Source organism: Mercenaria mercenaria, chromosome 15, assembly GCF_021730395.1.
Source record: "Mercenaria mercenaria strain notata chromosome 15, MADL_Memer_1, whole genome shotgun sequence".
Classification (NCBI taxonomy): Eukaryota; Metazoa; Mollusca; class Bivalvia; order Venerida; family Veneridae; genus Mercenaria; species Mercenaria mercenaria.
This window is the reverse complement of record NC_069375.1, coordinates 33,675,168-33,699,975: the sequence shown is the minus strand read 5'-3', so window position 1 is coordinate 33,699,975 and position 24,808 is coordinate 33,675,168. Positions and strand designations below refer to the sequence as shown.

Genomic DNA, 24,808 nt, shown 5'->3' with positions numbered 1-24,808 from the left:
GTTAAAAGATGTGAGATTCAACATATTTCTTTTTAATCGAACCTACAAAGTTATAACTGGCGACTGTGTAAATAACAATTTTTTCTTGTTAGCAAATGGCAGTCTCTGTTATCTATATTAACCTATTTACAATTTATAGTTACTGTAATGTACAATCTCTTTTTGTATTTACAAGATTTACATTATTGGCAAGGATATTAATCGAAATTTACCCTCTAATGCAAAACCATGCAACCAACCTTTACTAACTTATATTGAAATGCACTTTGTACATATAAAGCATACTAGTATAACGTAATCAAAATTTTCCGGGTGCACGGCGAGTCAATCCTGTAATCGATATTTATCTTTTTTTCACATATTGCGAACTCTGCCATCGAAATTTCCATTGTGTGTACATAATTAACGCGACATTTACTCTATCCGCAGATATCAAACCCTACATTTACCTCGATGACAGATGGCAGACTGTTTAATCAAACATTTTCTTTTAAGCAAATGGCAGACCCTTTAAAAAAGAAAACATTTACCTTGTTGACATGTGGCCGGCCCTACAAATATTTGGTTATCATCCCATAGCAAAGAAAGCCTGCGAGAGCTAGGAAGTTGGTTGTAAGTAAATCCTGGCGTTTTTGGAATAGGGTTTTCGAAAGATATTGCCCAGCTGTTATTCTCCGCACTTGTACATTTTTCTACACTGATATATTTTTCATCATTAGACCTGTAAAGATACATTTACTCTTACTTAAATTAAAAATAAATATTACATTTAAGGATGTACGAGCGTTTTTTTTTCAGGATATCCGCCATTTTGAAAAATGTTTCTCCGAATAGTGCTTTCTAAGAAATGTTTTGCCAAAAATTAATGATAGATAATTAAAATATGGCTAATAATGTACCATTTAAGCAAATAGATTCTACTTTTTGCGAAAAAAAAAATTTTCACCCTAATTTTTGGCTGGTATTTGTCTAAAATTGACGTAAGATTTACAATGGGGTAGGGGTAGGTAATGTCAAATATCTATTAAAGTAGATGAGGTTTGGTTTTGAAATTTTCCTGACTGATACATATAATAATGAGCTATAATTGAAATAAAAGTTTTCAAGATAGCACATTATATTATCTAGAAAAATATATATTAAAACAAAAAGAACAAAAAATATCAAAATTCACCAATTTTTAGCAGTTTTTCTTAATAAATCTCTTAGATGCACGGTGGCCTCAAATTTTTTTCTTTCCATTTTGAAGCATTTTTGTGGGTCATTAAAGCTGCAAAATATTTTGAAAATCTTAACATCAGAATTTTTCTTATAGATCTAAATACGTTTTTTCCATTGACAATAAAGTGGGTGGGGTAAATATGTCAATATGTGAAAATGAAAGAGAATTGTTAGTGACATTTATGCTTATATAATACTGGCATCACCTTGTATTTATATTAACCTGTAACACCCGAAATCCTTATAACATTAAGTGGGATATTATATGTTTTATGAATTACCACCATTTTTTCTAATTTTACAAAATTTCAGAAATGCTTAAGCAGTGGGTGAAGAAAATGCCCTATAAAATTAAAACGAGTTCGGTGACCTGTTGTTTTTTCTTCTCTTGTTTGTCTTGGAAACAAATGTTCTTCAAGCTCACAGAGTATGAAAAAATTCTTTACGTTAGAAAAATTTCGCTCCTACATCCTTAAAGTCAAAATATATATGTGTACATATCTTCCTACGAAATGCCTCATCAGCAGTCTAGTGGAAGGGCATTCCTGGTGTGAGGCATCAAAGATGTGAAAAATGATACGAGATAACTGGGTCTGCCACCAAATGTTCATTAGTCAAGGAATTGAAATCTCTCTGTGACATGTTCAGTTTTGTACAAGTGATAAACAACTTCACCAGAATATCAACTTCACCTTCATCAACTATTGATTTTACTCTAGCATCTGATTCACATTAAATTAAATAGAGTGGTGTAATTGACTTTTGCATTAGTGATCACATGATGACCTTCTGTACCCGGAAATTGTCACGCGACTCTTCTGGTAAACATAACACTGTCAGTTTACGTTCCTTGAAGGATTATAATAAAGAAAGTTTTCAGCAGTCACCTTTGGGAGCAGACTGGTCCTCAGAGTTATGTAGTGATGATGTAAATACAGCTTGGCATATTTTTAAATTTATTTTTCTGTCTACATTAGATACAATTGCTCCTGTTAAATCTATACGTATAAAGCAACGAAATGAAGAATGGGCAGAATCAGAAGTCCTCCAATGTATAAAAGACAGTCTGAGAGATAAAGCATTTTATACTTTTAAGCAAGATAAATCTGAAGCAAACTTAAAACACTTTAGGGCCATGCAAATTAAGGCTAATAGTGTTATTTTGAATGCTAAAAAGATTTTTTTTTCAAGTCATCATTGGAAAGTAATCATTCAGATTCTAAATCCATGTGGAAAAGTCTTAAACAATTGAGAATGCCAGGTAAGAAAGATCAGTGCTCAAGTACATCGAACATAGACGGAGAAATATGTTTTGACAAATTGAAAATTGCCGAAATATTTAATGATTTTTATACTACATTTGCAGATTAGCCTGTTAGTAAACTACCTAATGTGGTGAATAAGTTTGGAAGCAGTTTTGTTTTTAGTTTTTATTATTCAAAATATCTTAAACAGAACAGTTGTTCATTTTCTATTGTGCATGAAAGTTACAAAAAGAGTAAAGTATTTAAATACCTAAATAATCTTTGTACCAGCAAGTCAACAGGCTTAGATGGGATCCCTTCTCGTTTTGTGAAAGACTCTGCATTACTCAAATCAGGGCCTCTTTCACATATTATTAACTTGTCGATAATAGAAGTGGTGATTCAAGATAACTTTAAGTGTGCACGGGTAGTTCTCGTATTTAAAAAAAGAATGACAAGACGGATGTTGGGAATTACCGTTCTGACTCGATTTTGAGTATTGTAAAAAGATTCTCGAGAGGGTTATTTTTGACCAGTTAGATGAATATCTTGTTCAGAACAATCCTCAGAGTTTCAATCAGGATTCAGACATGGTTTTTCAACAGAGACTTGTCTCATCCATCGGTCAGATTATATTTGTTTTAAGATGGATAAAGATCACCTTCTTGGTATGGTCCTACTTGACCTATAAAAGGCCTTTGATACAGTCAACCATACACTGCTCTTAATGAAATTAAAAGCTTTTGGCCTTGATATACCTACAGTTATTTGGTTTTTGTCTTATCTCTCTGACAGACATCAGTTAGTTGACATATCAGGTATACTGTCTACGAAAGCAAAGCTTTCTTGTGGTGTTCCTCAAGCGTCAATATTAGGCTCTTTGCATTTTTAATTTATGTAAATGGTATATCTGCAGTTATTAAAACATAAACTACTACGGTATGCAGACGACTCTGCAATCTTAGTCAGTTTCAAATATAAGAAGGACTTGAGGACTTGAATACTGTTAGTGAGTGGCTTATTGCTTACAAACTTTCTGTGCACCTTGGTAAATCTGAAACCATCCTATTTGGGTCTCAAAAAGGTTAAGGTCCCAGTCCCAGCTCAACATAAAATGCAAAGATCATAGCATTGAATCCAAAACTTTTGTCAAATATCTTGGTGCAACTCTAGATAAAAGTCTGTCTTTTGAAACTATGACACGATCTATGATAAGAAAATAAAATACCAGGTTAAAACTTTTGTACAGGAAAAGTCAGTTCCTCACTCAGCATCCAAAGAAACACCTCATAGCGTCCCTCATACAATGCCATTTCGATTATGCGTCTTCTGCATGGTTCTATAGTTTAACCAAAGAGTTAAAACAGAAATTACAGGTAACCCAGAACAAATTAATCAGATTTATTTTTAATCTAAACCCCAGGTCACATATTAATAAAAACATTTTGCACGCCTTTACTGGTTACATGTTAAGATGCGCTCTAACATTGCTCCTGCTTACATGAGAGAGCAGTGCAGTACATAAGTACCTTACACGATTTAGTGTAAAATTTAATTCTTCTTTGGACAATATGGACAATTCTTATTCAGCTAGTAAACGTTTTGCAATTCGTTCGCATATAATGGTTGTAACCTGTGGAACAGCTAGCCACAAACTGTTAGGGATGCAACAGAAAGGACCTCGGACATTTTCCTATTCAGACTGCCTATCCGATTAAGGAAAAAGTGACATTGGGACAGACTTCTGACATTGCATAGTTACGATAGTTGAAGACCATTTCTTGATAAATGCGACTTCATTTTACAAGTTTATGAACAAAAAAGAAGACTTTGTAGACATTTCTCAATCTCTTTTCTATTAAAATATGAACATAAATCATTTTTATGTTTTAAACATCTTTCCCCCCAGTGACGCAACAAAATAGTTCACATGCCTTTGTAAATATTTATTATATATGTATGCTGCAAAAATGGCACTTGGTCACAGGTGGGAAAGTGTTTAAAATTGAAAAAACTATGTACAGGGTGTCAGCAAATAAATTTTTACATAAATACTTGACACTTATTGCATGTGTTTCCTAAACATTACATATCTACAGCATTATTCATTTTTATAAATATTTCAAGCACAGAAAACACTAAACTAAATAAATAGGGGACTTAGAAAGTGAAGCTAGAAAGCGGACAGATCCTTATAAGTATATCTTATGAATTTTTCAATCAGATCTGTTACCTCTTGACAGTCAAAGTCCGTCGATTGAGTGTCATCAGGATTGAGACAACTACATCTGTCGTAAGTCAAGAACCAAGCAAGTGGCCTCGACATATTACATATGTGTCTTCAACGTAAACATGACAAAGAAATACAGACGAACTTCTATGGGAATAGTGCCATTTAGTTGCAAATTTTTTACCTTTTGTAGGACACAGTTGAAACGAATCTAGAATGCATTTTAAGAGCAACATTTGCTTTTATTCGATCCAGCATCCTATACCCTAACAGAACTACACCAGCCACCATCTCATTAACTAACCTAGTTGCTTCAAGAACTTACACTGACACCCATAGAACTAATACTGACTCGCCCATAACTAACACTGACACCCAAGAATTAACATCAATTCGCTCACACGTCTGAAGCTAAACGAAATACTAGTAAGGACCTCAAAGAACTAACACAGACACCCCAAGAATATCTATGTAAATGTTGATACTAGCTAGTGAAGTTCTGTTCCACTGATATAAAACGCTAAAAGTAAGGCAGTCTCCTGCACCCCTCCGTTTCAACTGAAAAAGGCCAACTACGCCAATGTATGGCCAGGTACACCACTGCATGTATTCAATAATAATCCTCCACATAATGCCCGGTCAGTATTGTACATGTGTATAAATACAGTAGAGCAATAGATGTATAGAAAACAAACAATAGGATATGATCAATGCATCAGTGTTATCATGGGCACTCGGGAGGAAATAACTGAAGTACAGTTAGGGACCAAATGTTTTGTTCCACTTTTATTTTTTTCGCTGCGTTTATTTTCAAAAATGTCAATAAAACTGGTAATCTGCATGATATCAGTTTATTTATTGTCTTAAAATATTTCATAGTAGACATACCTTAAATACCAATGCTTGTTTGAACTAAAAGTACACATTTTAAATTTTTCAAAAATATGACCCTTACTTACAAACTGTTGGAGAAAACGAACAGGAAATAAAACTATTTTTTTTTGTGACAGTTTGATAGGAATATAACTTATTTATCAGTATTTGAAGCTGTTATATAAAACTATCAGCTACTGAAGTCAAGAAATAGCATTGAACTTAGGGCAAAATCCCTAGCATAATGTCCGATGTCCTTTCAACGTTTAAGTCAAAGTTAAAAAAACCCACCTAATTAGCGTTATCTGAATTTGTTTAAAATTGTTTTAATCACGTTTGAGGTTCCCGTACTATTTTATTTGGATATATTTATTCTCTCTCTGCTAGTCATTTTAGTCGGAGATTTACCATAGTAAGTTTTATATCTTACATTCATGATTTAGCTTCAAGTATTACATAAGGTGCGGTACTGCGCGCTTGGACTGCCCTTGCAGCGTACTTGTTATCTTATTTTACCAGATAATTTAGCAATTTCAGTTATATAGAAAAATATATCAGATAATAATATATAATACCTATTTTTTAATCCATCTATTGTGATAATGTTAGTCTTTTTTATAATTTTTTATCTATGAATTGTGTGATAACCTAAGTCTTTCTTTTTTTTCTGTGATATGTCTTCTCATGTCATACTATATTATACTACACAAGGACCACAATGGAAAAAAGAGATGATTTCTATCTCTTTTTGTGTCATCCTTAGTGTTATTATGTATATGACATAACTTTATTTAACATGTATACTTGTTCACTGTTATCTGTTTGTTGTTATTCATATTGCCATGAATATGTACATTGCACACAGAAATAAATCTATCTATTAGTAATCTATCTAAATTAATGACACAGATATCTATCTCTTGTAACATAAAGGATATTAATTAACTTATTAGAAAATATCATAACCTTTTTCCTATAACAGTACTTGAAAGTTTTACTTGGGTTTTATTTTGAAAGTATCTCCATTTTGTGTAACATAAGTTCGAAACTTTAGATGAATTCTTATTAAGTACAACAAACACTGCATGAAAGACAACATGAACAGCAGTAGTTTAAAAATATTGCTAAATGTTTATTTTGATCATTAGAGCCGCAGTTGTTTCCAATGAGAAAATAATGAATTGAATAATAAAAGGCATCACAGCAGTTTTAATTGATTTGTTATTGTTCGATCGAGGAATGTTTATTTCAAACATTAGAGCTTCAATTATTTCAAGTAAGAAAATAATGCATTAAACAATTTACTGTTTAAAATTTTTTGAAAAAGCATTTCAGCATCTGCCGTTGTGTAACTCTAGTACTTTAAAGCTTTAATCAGTTTGGAATACTTCAAGTGGGGAATGTCTGCACAAGTCCTCAATGCTCTGTTTCATCGGCTGCATACAAATGTCACATATATTAGAATTAGATTAGCTTAACATTTTGCGAATTTTAGTCTTCATGGTGACTCGTATCTGAAATGTGTAAGCTTATTATTAGATATTATGCCATACACTTTTGCAGGCGTGTCCACGTCATCTTTGTATTAAAACGTATACGAAGTTTCTTCCATATATTTCCACCAAATAAAAGAGATTAAAGTTTGGGATGACCAGTAAGAATTATAAGATTTTTACTAAGTTTGTGTGAAGATGCAGAAGTATTTATATAATCTTTATTTAAGATGCCTGTCCATAATGTGTATTATTTGGCAGGCCTTTATTCGATACAGGTTTCCTATATAAAAAGTAACAATAAAATGAAATAAAATTAATTTAGTGGAAATTAGTGTCTGATAACATGCAATAAAACACTTACAAAATTGTGTGCCGGTCATTAGTTAATAAATGCATACTAATGATTCTTTCAATCAGTTTGTTTTTGTAATAAGAGGATAAGAGGAAAACGATGGGCCTAAATCCTTTAACAGACTATTTGTATTTTGATTGTTATGTATTTTCTTTATGCGAGCTTCCGCAACTCTGGGCAATTTGAGCCCATAATTTTGACTATCTTTATGCTGGCAAAATCCTCCCCAAAGGTTTATTAGGCAGCAAAAGAGATTACGTTGATTGTTTTACCTATAATTGTACCGTGTTCATTCTTTATGTGAATGTTGTACATGTACTACAAATTGTTAAAAAACTTACTTTGACCTTTACTGTAAAAACTTCCCAAGGACATGTATGACACAAAAAACATGAAAACAAAGACAAAGCGTGCTCCTAAGGTAATTGAGAAAATCCAGAGGGTTAAACATACAAAGTGTAAAATCACGAAAAACAAGAGCTCGTAGAAGACGAAATGCACCCACCCCCTCGATGCATTCAGTAACTGCACAAGGAACAAAAAGTATTTGGCACCGTGCACTGGATGTTTGACGTACTGACCTCAAACCAATAATCATGGGTCATTTGCCAGTCGTAAGTGACATCCGTATCAAATTTAATCTTAGACTAAGCATTCTGTAGTTATTTGGCACATAAAGTTCTACTGTTCTTGGTCAATTTGACCTTGACGTTTGACCTACTGACCTTAACATCAATAAGGATCATCTGCTGGTCATGATCAACCTTCCTATTAGGTTTCGTGATCCTAGGCCCAAGTGTTCTCAAAAAATCGTCCGGAAACATTTTAACTGTTCCGGGTCACTGTGACCTTGGCATTTGGCACACTAATCTCAAGATCAATATAGGTCATATGCTGGTCATGACCAATCTTCCTATCAAGATTCGTAATCCTAGGCCAAAGCGTTCTCAAGTTATCGTCCGGACGCGATTGAACAGTTCCGGGTTACCGTGACCTTGACATTTGACTTCCTGGTTCAAAATCAATAGGGATCATCTGCTGGTTATGATCAACTTTCTTTTCAAGGTCGTTGATCCTTGGCCCAAGCGTTCTCAAGCTATCGTCCGAAAACCGTGTAACTGTTCCGGGTCACTGGGATCCTTGGCCCAAGTGTTCTTGAGTTACAATCCTGAAACAGATTTGTCTACGGACCAACCAACCGACCGACAGACCGACCGACCGTGTGACTGACTGACATCAGCAAAACAATATACACCTTCATCAACCTCTCAATTAAGTTAAGTGATCCTAGACCCAAACGTTCTCAAGTTATCGTCCGGAAACGACTTAATTGCTCCGCGTCACTGTGTCCTTTACCTTTCACCTACTCATCTCAAGATTAATATCGGTCATTTACTGGTCATGTCCGAACTCCCTATCAACTTTCATGATCCTAGGCCCAAGCGTTCTTGAGTTAGCATCCGGAAACCGATTGGTCTACGGATTGACCGACCGGCCGACAGACTGACCATCCAACTGACATTATCAAAACCATATATCCTATCCTTCTTAGAAGGGGGAATAACAACACTACATTACAACGGACATTTTACATTTCATTCACCAACCCGTGTTCCTTCTGATATAAAACTTTGATAAAAAATCGGCAAATATAAAAATGATCTCTTTAAAAAAACTACAGGCCCAATAAAAGTGGTCAATTTGCAAAGGAAGTTTAAAAAAAGGGAACTTAACTTCTTCAGTTTTTTCACAATATTGTGTTGGTGACAAAATGTCCTTCTGATTTTTGACGTAAAACGCAACGTTTTATCGACGTCGCTTATTGTTGCTCTATAAGGTAGAATGCGCCCAATTTGAAGTTATTGGGTTAAGTTTCGACATTTGTATATTAAAATAAAATTCAGCATATTCCTCATATAATGCGTATTTTACTTTTTTGATATTTCTGTAACTTTTTTTCTCTGCAAACCTTCCAACACGACCATGGACGTCCATTGTTTATGAAGCATGATTTCACTGTTTTCGTAAATCGCTTTATTTATTCAACAAATATCGATTTGCTTGTTACTCATCATATTTTTATTTTCAAAATGTCTTTAAAATGGTGTATAATTTGTGGAGATCACTTTAACGTAAAAGTTGATATTTACGTTAAAGTGACGTCAAACCGACAAATATGACGTTGAGTTTTGAATAAAAAGTTGCTTTTATCTTGCCTCGTGTAAAACCCAAACGATAGAATTTGAGAAAAAAATAACATGATGAATAAAACTTTATTTGCTGTCGATTGAAGGAATAAAATTATGGGGTCACCAAATTCATTTTCGCGTAAAATTACAATACGCTACCCCTACCCCTAAATGCAGAATTGTTTCCATTCGCCAATGCGACAACTTTGCGTAAAATACTGATCATGTTATTTTTGAAAATCTCTTTAAATACATTTTTTCTTTTATATAATAATGATTTTTTTTCATTTTTTTCTTATTCAAAATACCAATAAACAAGTTTTCCATTGTAATACACTGCTAAGATATTATGCATATGCGATTGTTTATATAGTTCTGAGTTTTAACACTTGAAACATCATTATTGTAGTTCAATCTCATACAGCAAGTTCAAATATTTTAAAGTTTGTGATTGCAAACGTATGACCATTGACTTAGTCGCCCCGCCACGGGAGTAAAGGTTGTTTGAATCTTTTTTCTTATTATTGTTATCCCTAACTCTTCCTAAGCACGCACGCATGAACATCCCTAGGTCATACTTTAGCCTTGTAACATCTGACCATAAGATAAGTTGCCATGGGCTTGCCCTGTTAATTACCTGCTCCACGCAAATGTTCACATATACTGAGGGCGGAATTCAATTTTAAAGGTCAGAGTTGATTTTTCACTATTTTGAATTTTATACCGCAGGCGCTATTTGAAAGAAATCATAACTTCTATAATTTCCGTAATCATGATATATGAGATACAATCCCAAAGTTACATATACACGTTAGCGTATCCTTATAAACTTCCGATGAGTGTACTGTTAAATTGTTTTAAAATGGTTACATTCAAAATTTGACACCTCAGACGGTATTAAAATAAAAAGTGAAACCTTACAAATGCATATACACGTTCTCGTACAAATCGTAATATATCGTAAATACAAAACAAGGAGTTGCAAGTTTGAGCCGTCGGTCCTCCGTACAAAGTTATGATTCTTGAGTCGCCCATATAGATAATGGCAACATAGAATTACACATGTTTAACAATCAACCGCTGTTAGATTACAGCGAGTCTCACTCAAAATAGCTGTTTTTCTTTCTTTTTACACCACCCGCTGAGCTCAGTAGAAGGAGCGCAGATTTATGAATCGTGAGTTCGATCCCCGGGTAGGGCGTGACGACTTTATAGAAGGCACGTATCGTAAAGCATTCGTCCTCCATCTCTGATGATTTATGTTACAGTAGTTAATTGGTAGTTACTGGATGAGAATACAGAATCCAACAACACTGGCTGGTTAACTGCCCTTCGTTACACATAACACAGCGCTAAACCCAAAACAGATATATTTCTTTTTTTATTTTTATTTCATTTAGCAGACTTTTTACTCGTTTTTGTGATGTTTGGTAGGTTTTTTATGTTAGGAAAAATATCATATATGGAATATGTCTATGAATACGAGGATAACCATTCTTTACACACATATATGGAGAGATAAAACGTCTTTGCAAAGGGTGTTGTTTCTATCTAGCCAAAATGCTAAATAAACCTTTTCAGAACAACAGCCTCCGTGTAATCAATATACTCTGTTTCCCCGCGGTTATTCTCAGAGGATGAACTTTATTCGAAACATGGGTGTCCGACTACTCTCCAAACCATTGAAATATTTCCCAAACGTAAAATTTGAAGTAAATTACAAAAATAGATCTAATGTTTATTCGAACATGATGATATTATTACCTAGGGGCTTTTAAAATTTTCTAAAGTTGCATTTTGTTGTATGCTATCACATCTCTTTATGCAACCATTTTTACGCACAGATAATACGTCACGGAAATAGCGGCCTGTGATGGAATTCTGTACAGGTAATTGTTAGATTTAAAAGGTTGAGATAAATCAAATAAAGGATTTTAATTATATTCTGTAGTTTTCTTATTTATTTTGTAGATGTACATCGATACATGACTGTATCATGTATTTTCATTAATGTAAATCATTGCAATCTTAATGTTGAATGAAATCATTGCACAGTTGTAAAGGACTCCTTTGATTAAATTCTACTTTAATATTATTAAAATGAGTCTGTCTTTATCACAAGACATGAGAAACTCCATTGAATTACGCAGTTTTTTCATCTGTGACAGGGGTATTGTAATGCAATTCAGGGCAATGGTAATGCGGTGATGATTTTGTCGCATTTTCTTAAATTGAATATAATATAAACATTTAAATCTGAGTTCTATACACTGAAATGATTTCGCCGAAGGTAGCAGACTTTTAAAGGGTATTTTGATTTTATTTTAATTGTACTAAGAAAAATAAAATAGAATATTTATCGAAAAAAAAGTGGAGGTACTGGAACAAATTATCAAATGCGCTATCTTGTGATTTTGGGGTAGCGGTAGGCATTTCACATTAAAGCGCAACGATGCAAACAATAATCGACGTCTATGAAACGTTGCGTTTTAAGTCAGAAAATCGGAAGGACAGTTTGTCTTCAACACAATATTGTGAAAAACTGAAGAAGTTACATGTAAGTTCTCTTTTTATTTGACATTTCCTTTGCAAATTGATCAGTTGTGCAGAAAATCAGACTTTTATTGGACCTTTAGTTTTTTAAAGATGTCATTTTGCCTATATTTGCCGATACTTTGTCAAAATTTATATTAGAAGGAACACGGGTTCCTCAGTAAATTGATAAACACTGAAAAACACGCTATTCCTTAAATAAATTAAATAAAGATTTAAATTATGAAGTTCGCTGATTTTAAATCGTAATTAGACATTTTAAAAGGCTCTTAACGGCGGTTTTGGGGCATTTTGGTGCCCTAAGTTGCGACGTATGTGACGTCATCACTGATAACGTACTGTTGCCAAGACGACGGAAAAATAAATAGGAACCATAGTGTTATAGTTGGAACAAGCCTTATCAACTTCGGAAGGAATGACATATTTGACGAATAAGGTATCGACCCTCCTTAATAACTTTATCTAAATTTATTGCGAAAGTAGCAAGAGCATTCTTTTTAGGGTTAATCTAAACAAGTTGCAATTCCTATCCTTTCAGCCGTTATGTGTTCAAATTAGGAGCGAAACATCACGGAGTATCAACAGAGTAGTCACCGCATCATCAAAAAGGAAAAGCGTACCTGTGAAGGACTCGATCACCAAACATATTCTTTGTTGACGACCGTTTGAATATATATTTGGTCAATAAAACTACGTTAACTTTCCAGACTTAAACTACAGTCCGTAGTATTTGGGCCCGCCCGCTTAGCTCAATAGGGAGAGCGTTGGTCTACGGATTGCGGGGTCGTGAGTTCGATTCCCGGGCGGGGCGTTTGTTCTCCGTGAGGATTTGATGAAAGACATTGTGTCTGAAATCATTCGTCCTCCACCTCTGATTCATGTGGGTAAGTTGGCAGTTACCTGCGGAGAACAGGTTTGTACTGGTACAGAATACAGGAACACTGGTTAGGTTAACTGCCCGCCGTTACATAACTGAAATACTTTTGAAAAACGGCGTTAAACCCACAACAAACAAACAAAGGTATTTGGGTTCTTTAAGAGTGATTTAAGGTTTGTGTAGTATTTTTCAAAAGTGCGGACGACGTTCAAAACTGTTTTGAATTTGCCATTCTGTGTATTTGCAAAAAACTAGCAAAAACAAATCAATAATCAGCTATAATTGATGTTTGAGTACTCACCTTGTCTTTATTTCATAATGAAATATACCGCAATAACATGGGCTGGCAGTATCATTGAGCTTTACGACGTTTTCATATGAAGGAACACAAGCCTCCTTTATCTGCAGGTAGAAAACAGGTGCTATAATTATATGTATAGCTTAAACTGAAAATATAAGGTGTCGAGAGAAATATAGTAATGATATCTGAATTATAAATAAGCATGTCGTCCTTCAAGTTGAAGAAAGTTGTGAGTTTGAGTAGTTTTCAAAATTAACATATGAGGTACATATCTGGCATCGTATAATAATTTCATTACAGAAAAAATGTAAACGATGCACTGTAAAATGCATTCAATATTCGACAAATCTAGTGTAACATTTTCAGTTACACTTCTTCTTTCTAGAATTGTGCAGACATTGACATTACATATTTGCTAAAAGGAAATTCGATTGCATACAAAGAGGCCTAGATGAGCATAAAATGTACATCAAAGAGCAATTTGTTTGTATTTTTATACAATAGGCTTAGATGAATTTACATTAATGCAAAAAGAAATTTATATACATGTATATAGTCCTAGATGAACGTAAACGTATGATAAAAGAGAAAACAAATTGTCAGCACATATATAGGCCTAGTTGAACTTTCATGTATACTAATAAGAAATATATTTGCGTACATAAAGCGAAGTTGACCTTTACATGTTTGTCACAAATTTGCATACATTTGCATACTAAATGGATCTAAAAGTATGAAAAGCAAAAAATCCATTTGCTTAAATATGGACCTAGATAACTTACATGTATAGCAAAAATTAATTCATTGTGCTACATGTAGGATGAACTTAATATGTATATCGAAACGAGTCTAGTTTATTTTCATAAATATTACCCTAGGAATATGTATGCCAAGAAGAAATGTTTTGCATACATGAAGGACTAAATTAACTTTCCGTGTATACCCAAATGTTTTATTTGCAAATATATAGGCGTAAAGACGATCTTTTTATTTATGCCAAAAATATATTTTTCTGACATATAGGCCTGGTTAAACTTTACATTTATGCCACAACGATAGATGAACTTGACACGTTTGCCAGTAAGAATTTTGTTTGCGTACATATATGCCTAAATTAAATTTAAATGTCGAAGATGATTTATTTGCGTGCATATAGGCCTTGGTGACTTTATATGTACATGTATGTTGATGCTGTTAGTTTAACGTTAAAATTGCTCGTTACCTGCTGAACACAGCTACTGCTATCTCTGTTGTAGATTGCGAAATTTATCCTACTCTCACTAGCTGTAGTTGGTATATTGTAAATGGTGGCAAACCAAAGGGTCATCCAAGGCAGACGAAAAGTATTATATCTTACGTCAAATGTGAAGACAGTGGTGATCGTACCCTTCTTGTAAACGTCACCAAACATGCACTTAACTTTCACATTTCCTGCAAAATATTTATGTAAAGATAAAGTATAAATATTAATGTAAAGATAAAGTATAAATATATCACTTGCGGATCATTCCTGTGTTATATCTCTGAAACATTCTGTTTGTAATTTCAATATTTTGTTGGTACTAAAACAACAAGTGCTGATAGTAAAACATATTACAAAATGAATACGTATTCATCGGCACCTCTTATTTTTAAGGTAAAATGTCCATAATGAAATCTGGTTTTCTTATGTGCCATGACGTAGTCTCTATATGAAGTTTCGGTATTTTCAAGCTGCTCATGTAGTTCATACTAGCAACCAGCCGGGCAATGCTGATATCGCATACGGAGAATAAGTAATAGCATTGATACGTGTCCATTATCTTAAGACTAATTTCATATCCAATTTCAAACAAAAACGTTTCGAAATTTGGCATTTATATAGTGGTTGAGAAAGGTAATCTCTCTTCGAAAAGTATAATAATCCTGTCAACTCTTTATCGCAGTCTATTTCATTAGTAAATAAAATTTGTGAAAAGAAAAATAAATAGCATTTTGTTTTGTGGTGCGAAGAAATTGAGCACAGCAGCTGGTAATATTGAGAATAAGTTCTGGCATTGTTTCTATACACAAATGATTACTCTTAAAACATAGCAGAACAGAAAATAATCCTGTAAAAACCATTGTCATTGTACTATATTTCTAGCTTAAAAAGTGATTCTGAAACTTGGACTTACACACTCGGAATACTATGGAGATGTAGTTTATAAAATTCGGAAAATTAAACATAGTCCTTATTCTAATCAGATATTTGTAAAATGTGTTAAAAAGTTTATCAAAAGAGGATATGATGCGAAAATCGTGAAGCACGGTGCCTGTTTAGTGACTGACCCCTTTACAGTTAATCGCTACGCTTTCCTATTTGATGGTGCGATGAGTAATGAAGTGTAAGACTCCATGATGCTTTTCTCCTAAATCCTACATAAAACGGACGGAGGGTGTTGAATTTTGTCTGGCAGCTTTTTTAGTCGTGCCCTTAAAATTTAGGCTGTTGGTGCTCTGACTTCAGACAAGTTGTTGAGTACATTGGTGTAATTATACCTTAGAATTACCTTAATCTTATGTTCTACTTAATACGATCTGGTATTTTTTCTCTAATGTTAGAGCCTTTCCCAGCGCGGATTTTATTTACATTGTGTTGTATAACTTGTTGAATATAGGGTAAGTGCGAGGTTGGCATGCCCTAAACGTGTTTAAATCCCCAATTTCCTTTTTATAGGTTACTGACCGTTCCAAGGCGGTGCACCTATTTTTAACTGGTTTTCTGTCTGACTTGTATTTTGTGTTGCGTATGTTGTGTTGTTTGTTGTTAGCATTTTTCCCTTCTTCTCCTCACTCCCTCTATCGCCCCAATCCTTTCCCCTTGCAATTGCGTTTCCTTGTTTTGGCATCACCTCCCCTTTAACTATGAGTTCGTTTTCGTTCCCCCCCCCCCCCCCTCTTTATTTTGGCTGCTTGAATCCTAAGGCGGTACACGATTGATTTTTCCTGCTTATATGTGTGCGTTTGTGTGCTTGTGTGTCTAAAGCGGTGCCCAATAGGGTTGTTGTATCTTTCTTGTCTGTTTATCTATGTTAGTTAATTGGGTGTGGATGTGTGTATTTATCTTTGGTACATGAATGTCTGCGCTATTGTGCTTTACGTTGTTGTTTAACTGTGATTAAGGAACGTAGCTTTCCCTTTGCATATTCATCCTTGTTCTACTTTCCCCGTCAACCTCCTCCCCCGCCCCGTTTCTACCCCTTACCCCATTCTCCCCCTCTTATCTGTATTTTGCATAAAATTTAAATGTACTTGTTGGATTTTTGAAGCAACCCGTCTGTAATGTACTTCCGTTACAGCTTCTTTTTGTTGTGGGCCTACTTTGCCAAGTGTGACTCCGAGGCTGTGTTTTAAGTGCTCTGTCCTTCCGAGAAATCTACCCTTACCTATTATCTGTTGATAGTTCGCGATCGGTTTCTACAACATTTCTACAAACCCATCATATAGTATCCCGATTTCCGGTAACCGGCTTCCCAAACATCTTGACATGATGTGAAGACCCTGTTGCCACAAGCATGTTCGTCAGTTCCATCTTCACAATGGTCATAATTGTCACATTTAAGACGCAATGGTATGCATCTTCCAACGTCACAATGAATCGCAATATCCGGTTGGCATTCCTCTAAAGAGAAGAACATACACATAATTTGCAGAGTATGTGCAAAAAGTACGTGAACGTACAATGTTGAAGTCTAAACATCAACACACTTCGATGGACATCTTATCCGCGACAATGTTTACATATTTTATCTGAACTATATTAGAACGAAAACTGTTCATATGTCCTGAAATCTTGTGTGTCCAGCTCCTCCCACACTATTAATATGAGTTGCTTCAAACTATCACAGATAAACAGGTTTGATGTGCAGATGATCATAAGGAAAGGAATGCTTTCTGTGACCATTTTTAACGCAGTATTGGCCCTTTGATATTTTTGCTATATGAAATATAGAGAAATATCTTGTGTTTTCAACTCCCCAAATGTTAACACTTATGGTTGGTGAAGTCTAAACATCAACACTTCAAAGGACTTCTTATCCGCGGCAATGTTTATATATTTGATCCGATTGACAATATATATACTATTTTTAGAACAAAAGCTGTGTATTAATTATGAGAAACAATAAATTTGAAATAGTTAAATGTGTTGGGATGCATTCAGCGTTGCTGCTGTCCGTACGTCCGTCCGTACGTCCCAATTTATTGTGTGTCCAACTCCTTTTACACTATAACCTGACTACAGATAAACAAGCTTGATGTGCAGATGACCATAAAGGAAGGAATGTTTCCTGCGACGTCTATTTTTTCCGCTGCAGTAATGGCCCTTTGATATTTTTTACTATAGGGAATATAGAGAAAAGTCTTGGGTGTCCAACTCCTCCTACATTATTAGCCTGATTTGCTTCGTACTTTCACAGATGAACAAGCGTCTGGGAAACTTTTCCTGCAGTTATACCCCTTTTATAGTTTTTGCTGTACAGAGGATGGCACAGTATGTATGTGTATGTGGGGGTGGGGGATCCATGTCTTATGGACACAATTCTAGTTTGAATTTATATAACTTGTACTAGATATCAATGGTATTAATTCCAGTGCTACATAATATAGTAACTGTTCCGTTTACCAAAGCAGCGCGGATGAATTATCAATGATAAAGCAGTAGTCCAGATCATGGTTGCATCAGGGCAGCGTGTATATATTTTCTGTTTGACGGGAACAACGCCTCATCTTTTTTGATAAAACAAAATCAAAATAAACCCATCGATCATCTATCTTTGCTACAGCTCAAAATAAAAGTTTTACTTCATGTATGGTAGAGCATTGTTTGATCAATTTCAACAGAGGCAAAAATGGCGGCCTTCGTCAAGAAATAAAATGGGAAAATACATGAGTTTACCGACACCAATCTTTGAAAATATGTTGGCAGGGATAATAAGTATTTTAAACAAATTTGATCTAAGTAGAAATTAGAGCAGCAAAAGCTTGGTGTTAGGAATGATCACAAAAAATGTACAAAACATGACTCGGCATCTATCAACGCTATATAGATGCACAAATGTTGAAACATCTGGAGTATCACATATACGAAAGTTGTTGTCTGTATATATTTTTTTAATCGGACAACGATCAAATCCATCTGGGATTGTCAGAAAAACATCACGCTTCTATTGCCAATGAAAGAAACATAAGGAAAGGCAAAATGTCAAAGCAAAAGTGAGTGTAAATTTTGCAAAAAACAGCAATATTCTCCTGAAGTATACAAGTAAAATCTGTAAGAAGATCCCTTGTATAGTAGTCGCAACTTGATGGATGACCTTAGGCTGAATATTCATATCCGATTCGATTATTTCATGATTGTAGAAAAAAGGGTGCTTAGGGTAGCCGTGTATATTTATATGGAATTAGTTTGTATACAGTGCAGTATCAAAGTATGTATACTTATATTTGATCAGATAAAACTTTCCAATACATTAATTTATATTTACACTTTATATTTCCATTTTCTCGTGCAGCTCGTGTTTTTTCAAGTACTTGAATTCAAGCTCTTACACCACTACAGTAAATCTATATCACGATAAATCTACGTCAATTTTAAAGTTATGAATGCAAAGAGATGAAGCGCTTTACTTACACCCCTTTTCAATAATAGGTTGTGCCTCATTATGTTTTATAATACGAAGGTCAACCATCGGGGACAAGTTGCGTGCACTATAAGTACGACATCATTTGGTAAAATATTAGGTTAAAAAAAAAAACAACAGTATATATAATATCTATCAATTTGTAATTTTTGCTTTCAAGTATGATGATGCAGCACTTAGCTGCCTGTCCTTTATTGCTTTGAGTCTCCAGCGAATTGTATGCATGTAGGATACAGATTGCATTTTCCAATTTTCATAGCATTGATGTTAATATAGTAAACATAAGGCAATATTCTAATGTTAAGTCAGCTATGGCATCTGTATAGTTTACTGCCGAAAAAATGTTTCTATTAAAAAGTCTTTTTCTTTCTACAAAACAGATAGAATAAAGTATATAAATATACATATTCTTGTTAAATAAAATGATAAGATTAAAGATGAATATAAAACGTGCAAGACTCTACAATGTTCTCAAATTTAAACAGTTACAGCCGATACAACCAAACCCCAATTATGATACCCCAGTCTCTCAGATAGAATGGCAACAAAGCGAACAATCAATGTGTTTCTTTGTGATATGGAATTCTGATTCTGTTCTGATTCAGTCGGACAATAAAATAAACAAGCAGCTAACGCCGACTGGCGTTTTTGGACGGGATTTTCAAATTAGATGATAATGAGTTAAAGTTCTAATAAAGGTATACAGTAAATAACCCCCAAATTAACAACCACTATTGAAGGAAAAAGGAAAAAGGAAATGGACATATAGAAAATGAAATAAAAGAAATAAATTGGTGTTAAAAGTAAAAAAACCCCACAATTTTCAATGTTTATATCCCTGTGACCTTAACCTTTGACCCCGAAATCAAAAGGGTCATGTGCACATCAAGACTAACATACGTATGAAGTTTCAAGGTCCTATGTGAAATACTTGTCAAGATATTGAGCGGAAATAGTCTTCAATGTTCAGGTCCCTATGAACTTGACCTTTGACCCAGTGATCCCAAATCAATAGGGATCATGTATATACCAAGACCAACATATTTTTGAAGTATCAAGGTCCTAGGTTAATACTTGTCCAGATATTGAGCGGAAACTATTTTCAATGTGCAAGTCCCTGAGACCTTGACCTTTGACCTAGTAATCCCAAAATCAATAAGTGTCATAAACATATCAAGACCAACATACTTATGAAGTGTCAAGGTCCTAAGTGAAACACTTGTCTAGATATTGAGTGAACAAAAGTTAACATGAGACTCATTATTCCATCCATCCATCCATCCGCCCGGACAAACCTTATCTATAAGCCCGATTTTTCTTCGAATACCCGACCAATAAAAGGCATCAAAGTATAATCCTAGTGTACATTTGTTAATGCAACACCGCTAAAGACCCAGGTCTTTACAATTTGCAGGTTTGTGCCTTACACAAGTGTTAGCTAGAACAGCAATACCGGACATGTTAAGTCTCTCTTTTTGTTAACAGAAATTGGCATCATGCATATAAGCTACACATACAGCAAACAGCACTATAGCCCGGCTTATAAGTCATTCGATCTTGCACACTTTTTAGTAGAGACAAGCCATGAACATAAAATGATTGAAAGACAACTCATATACAGGATATTTTCAGCAAATTTCTTTTTAAATCGTCATATTTCGCTCAATTTTTCATAAAACTTTAAGATTTTTGGGATTTGGGTGTTTTGTGTAAATATCTTTCCATTTATAGTTTTAAAAGCAGGTTTACTCTCAAGTTTATTCATGCGCAACGACTTCAGTTATTTTGATAAAAAATCTCTTAGTAGTTATATCTTTTAATGAATCCTGATAAAATTGTTATATAATTTATCTTTATAGGAATGCAAAATTGAAATAATAAAAAAAAATATATTTCAGAAAAAGACAAAAATATTCACTGTGGTTTATAAACAGCTATCGGTCCTTCTTTTTTATCAAAATTACCGTAAAATGTTTGCAATATGATATTCATTTTTCAATACAAAGAAAAAAAGTCAGTTAACGCAATTAAAAGGGAGGTAATAGGTAAATGGAAATAGATTGTGCATATTTGTCGCATTACCGTGATTAATGTGTTATAATATTGGTTAGTTACAAGTATCCAGGCACTTACATATGTATTTAGATTAATAAAAGGTTTGTTGTCTCAAAATGAATAATTGAGTGGAATCATTCATGGTGATTTACCCGATGATTAAATAAATTGCACGTTCTGACATTACTGGATTTGGTTGCAAGTAAAACAAAGAAGAAAGTAGCCAGTCTCTGTATATTTAAGAAATAAGGATTAACATCACGGGGCGTAGTTCGAGTGATATAAAAATACGCATCAGAACGACAAAAAATGAAGAGCAAATCTCTAAATCAGATTAATAATATCTGTCAATCAGATAGAAATATCCGTCCCGAGGGCACCTGCGCATTGGGCGGTAATGAGGTGGCCGAGGGACGGATATTTCCATCCGATTTGTAAATACATGACTGATTTTTTTTCTTGCATACCGTATATATGTTAGCATTTTATTCTGGCAGATTATTTTTCTTGCATACCGTATTTTACAAATAACAGGTAGAAATACTTTCTTTGTAACACTCTTTCTTATAGTAGAGCGAGAGAAATTAACTTCCGTAAGCAGAAGTGACGTCATGATGGTTTGCGTTACGCACAATAACAAAGTTCCACTTTAGTTTTATCGTTTGTAGCATAACGTTATGTTCTTATGGTAAACTAACGTATTTTGAATCGAGAAATATACTATAAGGAACGGAGAGAAACTATCAAGGCACCTGTTTTTTTCCTTATTTTTACATAAACAATATATTATCAGTGCATGAACCACTAGTTTTCATTAACATCACGAGAGCCATCTGGCATGGGGGGTGCCAGATGGGTTTTGCCGGCATGGGTAAAATCACCGGAAACGCTAGTCCGGTGTGCAAGAAATATCATTTCGATTCTAACACGTTACGAAGGACTTTAAAGTACATCCTTGACGACATCCATCAAATGATAGTAGATCTATTTGCCTATTTTCTGTTCATTTCTTTTCCTGCGCGACTGTATGCCGTCTAACGCTTTGACGTAATAATTGTGATGTCAGGAAAATGTATTGATATAAAATAATACACCATAATCAGCTAGGAAAATAAATTCGGTTGTATTAGAAAATGCGATAATCAACGGTTGACGCGCGGACCGGTAAGACAGCATTATGAAGTCCATTATGACGTCAAATGGTGGCATGCCGTCCGGTTTATTACTACTTGGATAAATGAAGCCCAGAAAAATTTTATCATAACATTTTAATGACCATGTAAGAATAAAAATAAAGAAGGCCGTCGAGTGTTTGTTCAACTGATTTATCATGGTTCAGGGCTCAGATGCGCAGGAATTGAACCAAAATGTTTTTAATATATCTAATCAAAATGCGATACTTTTAACAACGTGATTTTTGAAGTGAAATGTTTCTATAAATCTAACAAAGCTGTTTTACTCTTTGTAACGGCATGATGTGTGTATCATTCTGCATATTTTTGCAAACTAACGTAATAAAAGATATACTAAAATGAACAGTACAAAGTCGCGAATTATTTCTTACGTTAATAAAACTGTATTTATATCTGACATATGAATATTTTTAGATTAAAAGAAAATTGACATAAGAACACAATTTAATCACACATGAAAAAGTCTTTCAGAGATATTATTGACCTATCATACAAACGGTCTATGGCCATAGTGTAAAATAAAAATCAGCTCTGAAAAAAAAAAAACATATTCGTGTTTTAAATGTAAAGTACATACCAAAATGGAAACCGCAAATTTGCTATTTATATCATATAAGTACATTTTTATTTGTCTTTCTTTAACACTTTGTTTACACTGATTCAGTTTTGCAGTTCTTAAACTTTTTTTATAGATAAACTTTTCAACTTACGGCCTATTTTTATACTAGCATGCATCATCATGAAAGTGTCTTATGACTTATGTCCAGTGTAATTACAAAAGAATGACGACGCGACGTCTGAAAGCAGCATCCAAAAGTTCTAATATTTGTAGCCCCGTTTTGGAAAGCCAATTAACTTCGGTAGAACTATTTATTTCATTTCATTTCATCAAATGCAATTGTTTTAGAGTACTAAGTTGTGTAAAAAATGCTTATGTTCATCTTACATTCCCTTTCATTAAGAATTAGACTGTGTTTTAGTGGTTCACATCTGGGTATGAAACATATGGACGTGTTTAGTTTATAGAGGCGGTAGTCTTCACGCGCGCTTTAAATAAAACTCATACTTCATACCAAAATATAAATGTCTAGACCACAATAGTGATGTGTATCTTATAACTACTACTTGACATATTTAGTCAAATTTAATATATTTTGGGAGTTATATTTCTCGGGAACCCTACAGCAAATGTATTAATGTTGTGTCACAATGTAGTTTTCCCATTGGTCACATCCGATAACATACACATGTTCAAATTTATTTTGACCAAACGCAACATCTTGGATAAAGGTTATAACGAAAAAGTCAGAGGAATCCAACTGAAAGGGACCAGTGTAATATTTGGTTATCCTTGCGCTTTATCACACAACTTTTCAAGGGAAGTAACAAGCTAATGGTCCTCATTGTTCCACCTTTACGTAAAGTCGTAGTAATGGTACATACTTTAGGTTCATCGTTTATAATGCAGAAGCAATTTTAACATATACACTAATGAGGTAGCCTGTCCAAATTGTAATGTACTTCGTTGACTTAGAAACATATGTAAAAGTACATTTATAAAAATGTTTGTCTACAGTCATACGACAGACTATCACAGTGTATCATCTCACTGGAGAAATACAGTTTGATATAAATATGTTAGGTCAAAGTCGCCACACTATAAGAAAAACATTAAGCAATCATACATTTTTTTCTCATTAATTTATATAATAAAATAATGTATCTCTGACATGTAAAAACACCTCAAAAATGAAACTTAGTACGGAAATTGTTTCAAATATGCGCAGTTTTATTCGTCAGTTAAGAAGTATATTCGGATGAGTACCCCCCTATCCCCCCCCCCCCCCCACCAACACACCCACACAAATACATAACACACCTTCTGTCCGGATATTTTACCTTATCGGGATCAACTTGCATTAGTTCGTGTCAAAACATTATCTCACATGCCACTTTTCAAAATGGAGTCCTAAAAATGTTTTAAATGACTACAATAAACAATGAAATATGAGCTAGATACTTAAATAAATATATTATGGTTTTTATTGAGCCGCTTCTAAATGGGTTGAAGCATTCATCAAAATAAAAGTATATGATATTGCTTGTGTCAATTAGCTGTAATTTTTACATTTTACTAACAATAAACTTTTCTAAATGAGTAAACATATGTGCATGTAGTAGTTTGAAAGGTATTTGAAAAAGTTTAAGTATTACGCTAGAATATCTGGTATGTGCATGTTTTCATACAGTTTACAGCTATATGCAACGTCGCGGTACAAATAAAATTTCTCTGAAATATCCCTACAGGTATTATTTAAGGGAATATTTCTTCTTTCAGTTTTATATACCTTCCTTGATTTTTAACAATTAGAAAGGGTCTGCTTTTCTTAGAATTTTTATGTCATTCCTTAGCCTAGCTCTGTTGCGAAATATTCATGAAATTAACCACTCTACATTGTTCTTCATTATGCTATATAAAGTAATATATCGCTGCAAAAGTATTTAATTTTAATTAAGATCTACGTATGAATTGATTATTACATAGATACGAGGTTTAGTTC

At 34.0% G+C, this 24,808-nt stretch overlaps 1 protein-coding gene across 1 annotated transcript in view; it reads right to left on the bottom strand.

Moving 5' to 3' along the window:
- The window catches only part of LOC123554037 (G-protein coupled receptor GRL101-like), a 46,100-nt gene that overhangs the window by 16,941 nt on the left and 4,351 nt on the right, over window positions 1–24,808 (bottom strand). Inside the window, exons 4-7 of the mRNA XM_053524957.1 lie at window positions 16,794–16,979; window positions 14,559–14,767; window positions 13,337–13,437; window positions 531–721 (exon numbers count right to left, since the gene is read on the bottom strand). Coding sequence (XP_053380932.1) covers window positions 531–721; window positions 13,337–13,437; window positions 14,559–14,767; window positions 16,794–16,979 — 687 coding nt within the window. The remainder of the gene's footprint in view (window positions 1–530; window positions 722–13,336; window positions 13,438–14,558; window positions 14,768–16,793; window positions 16,980–24,808) is intronic.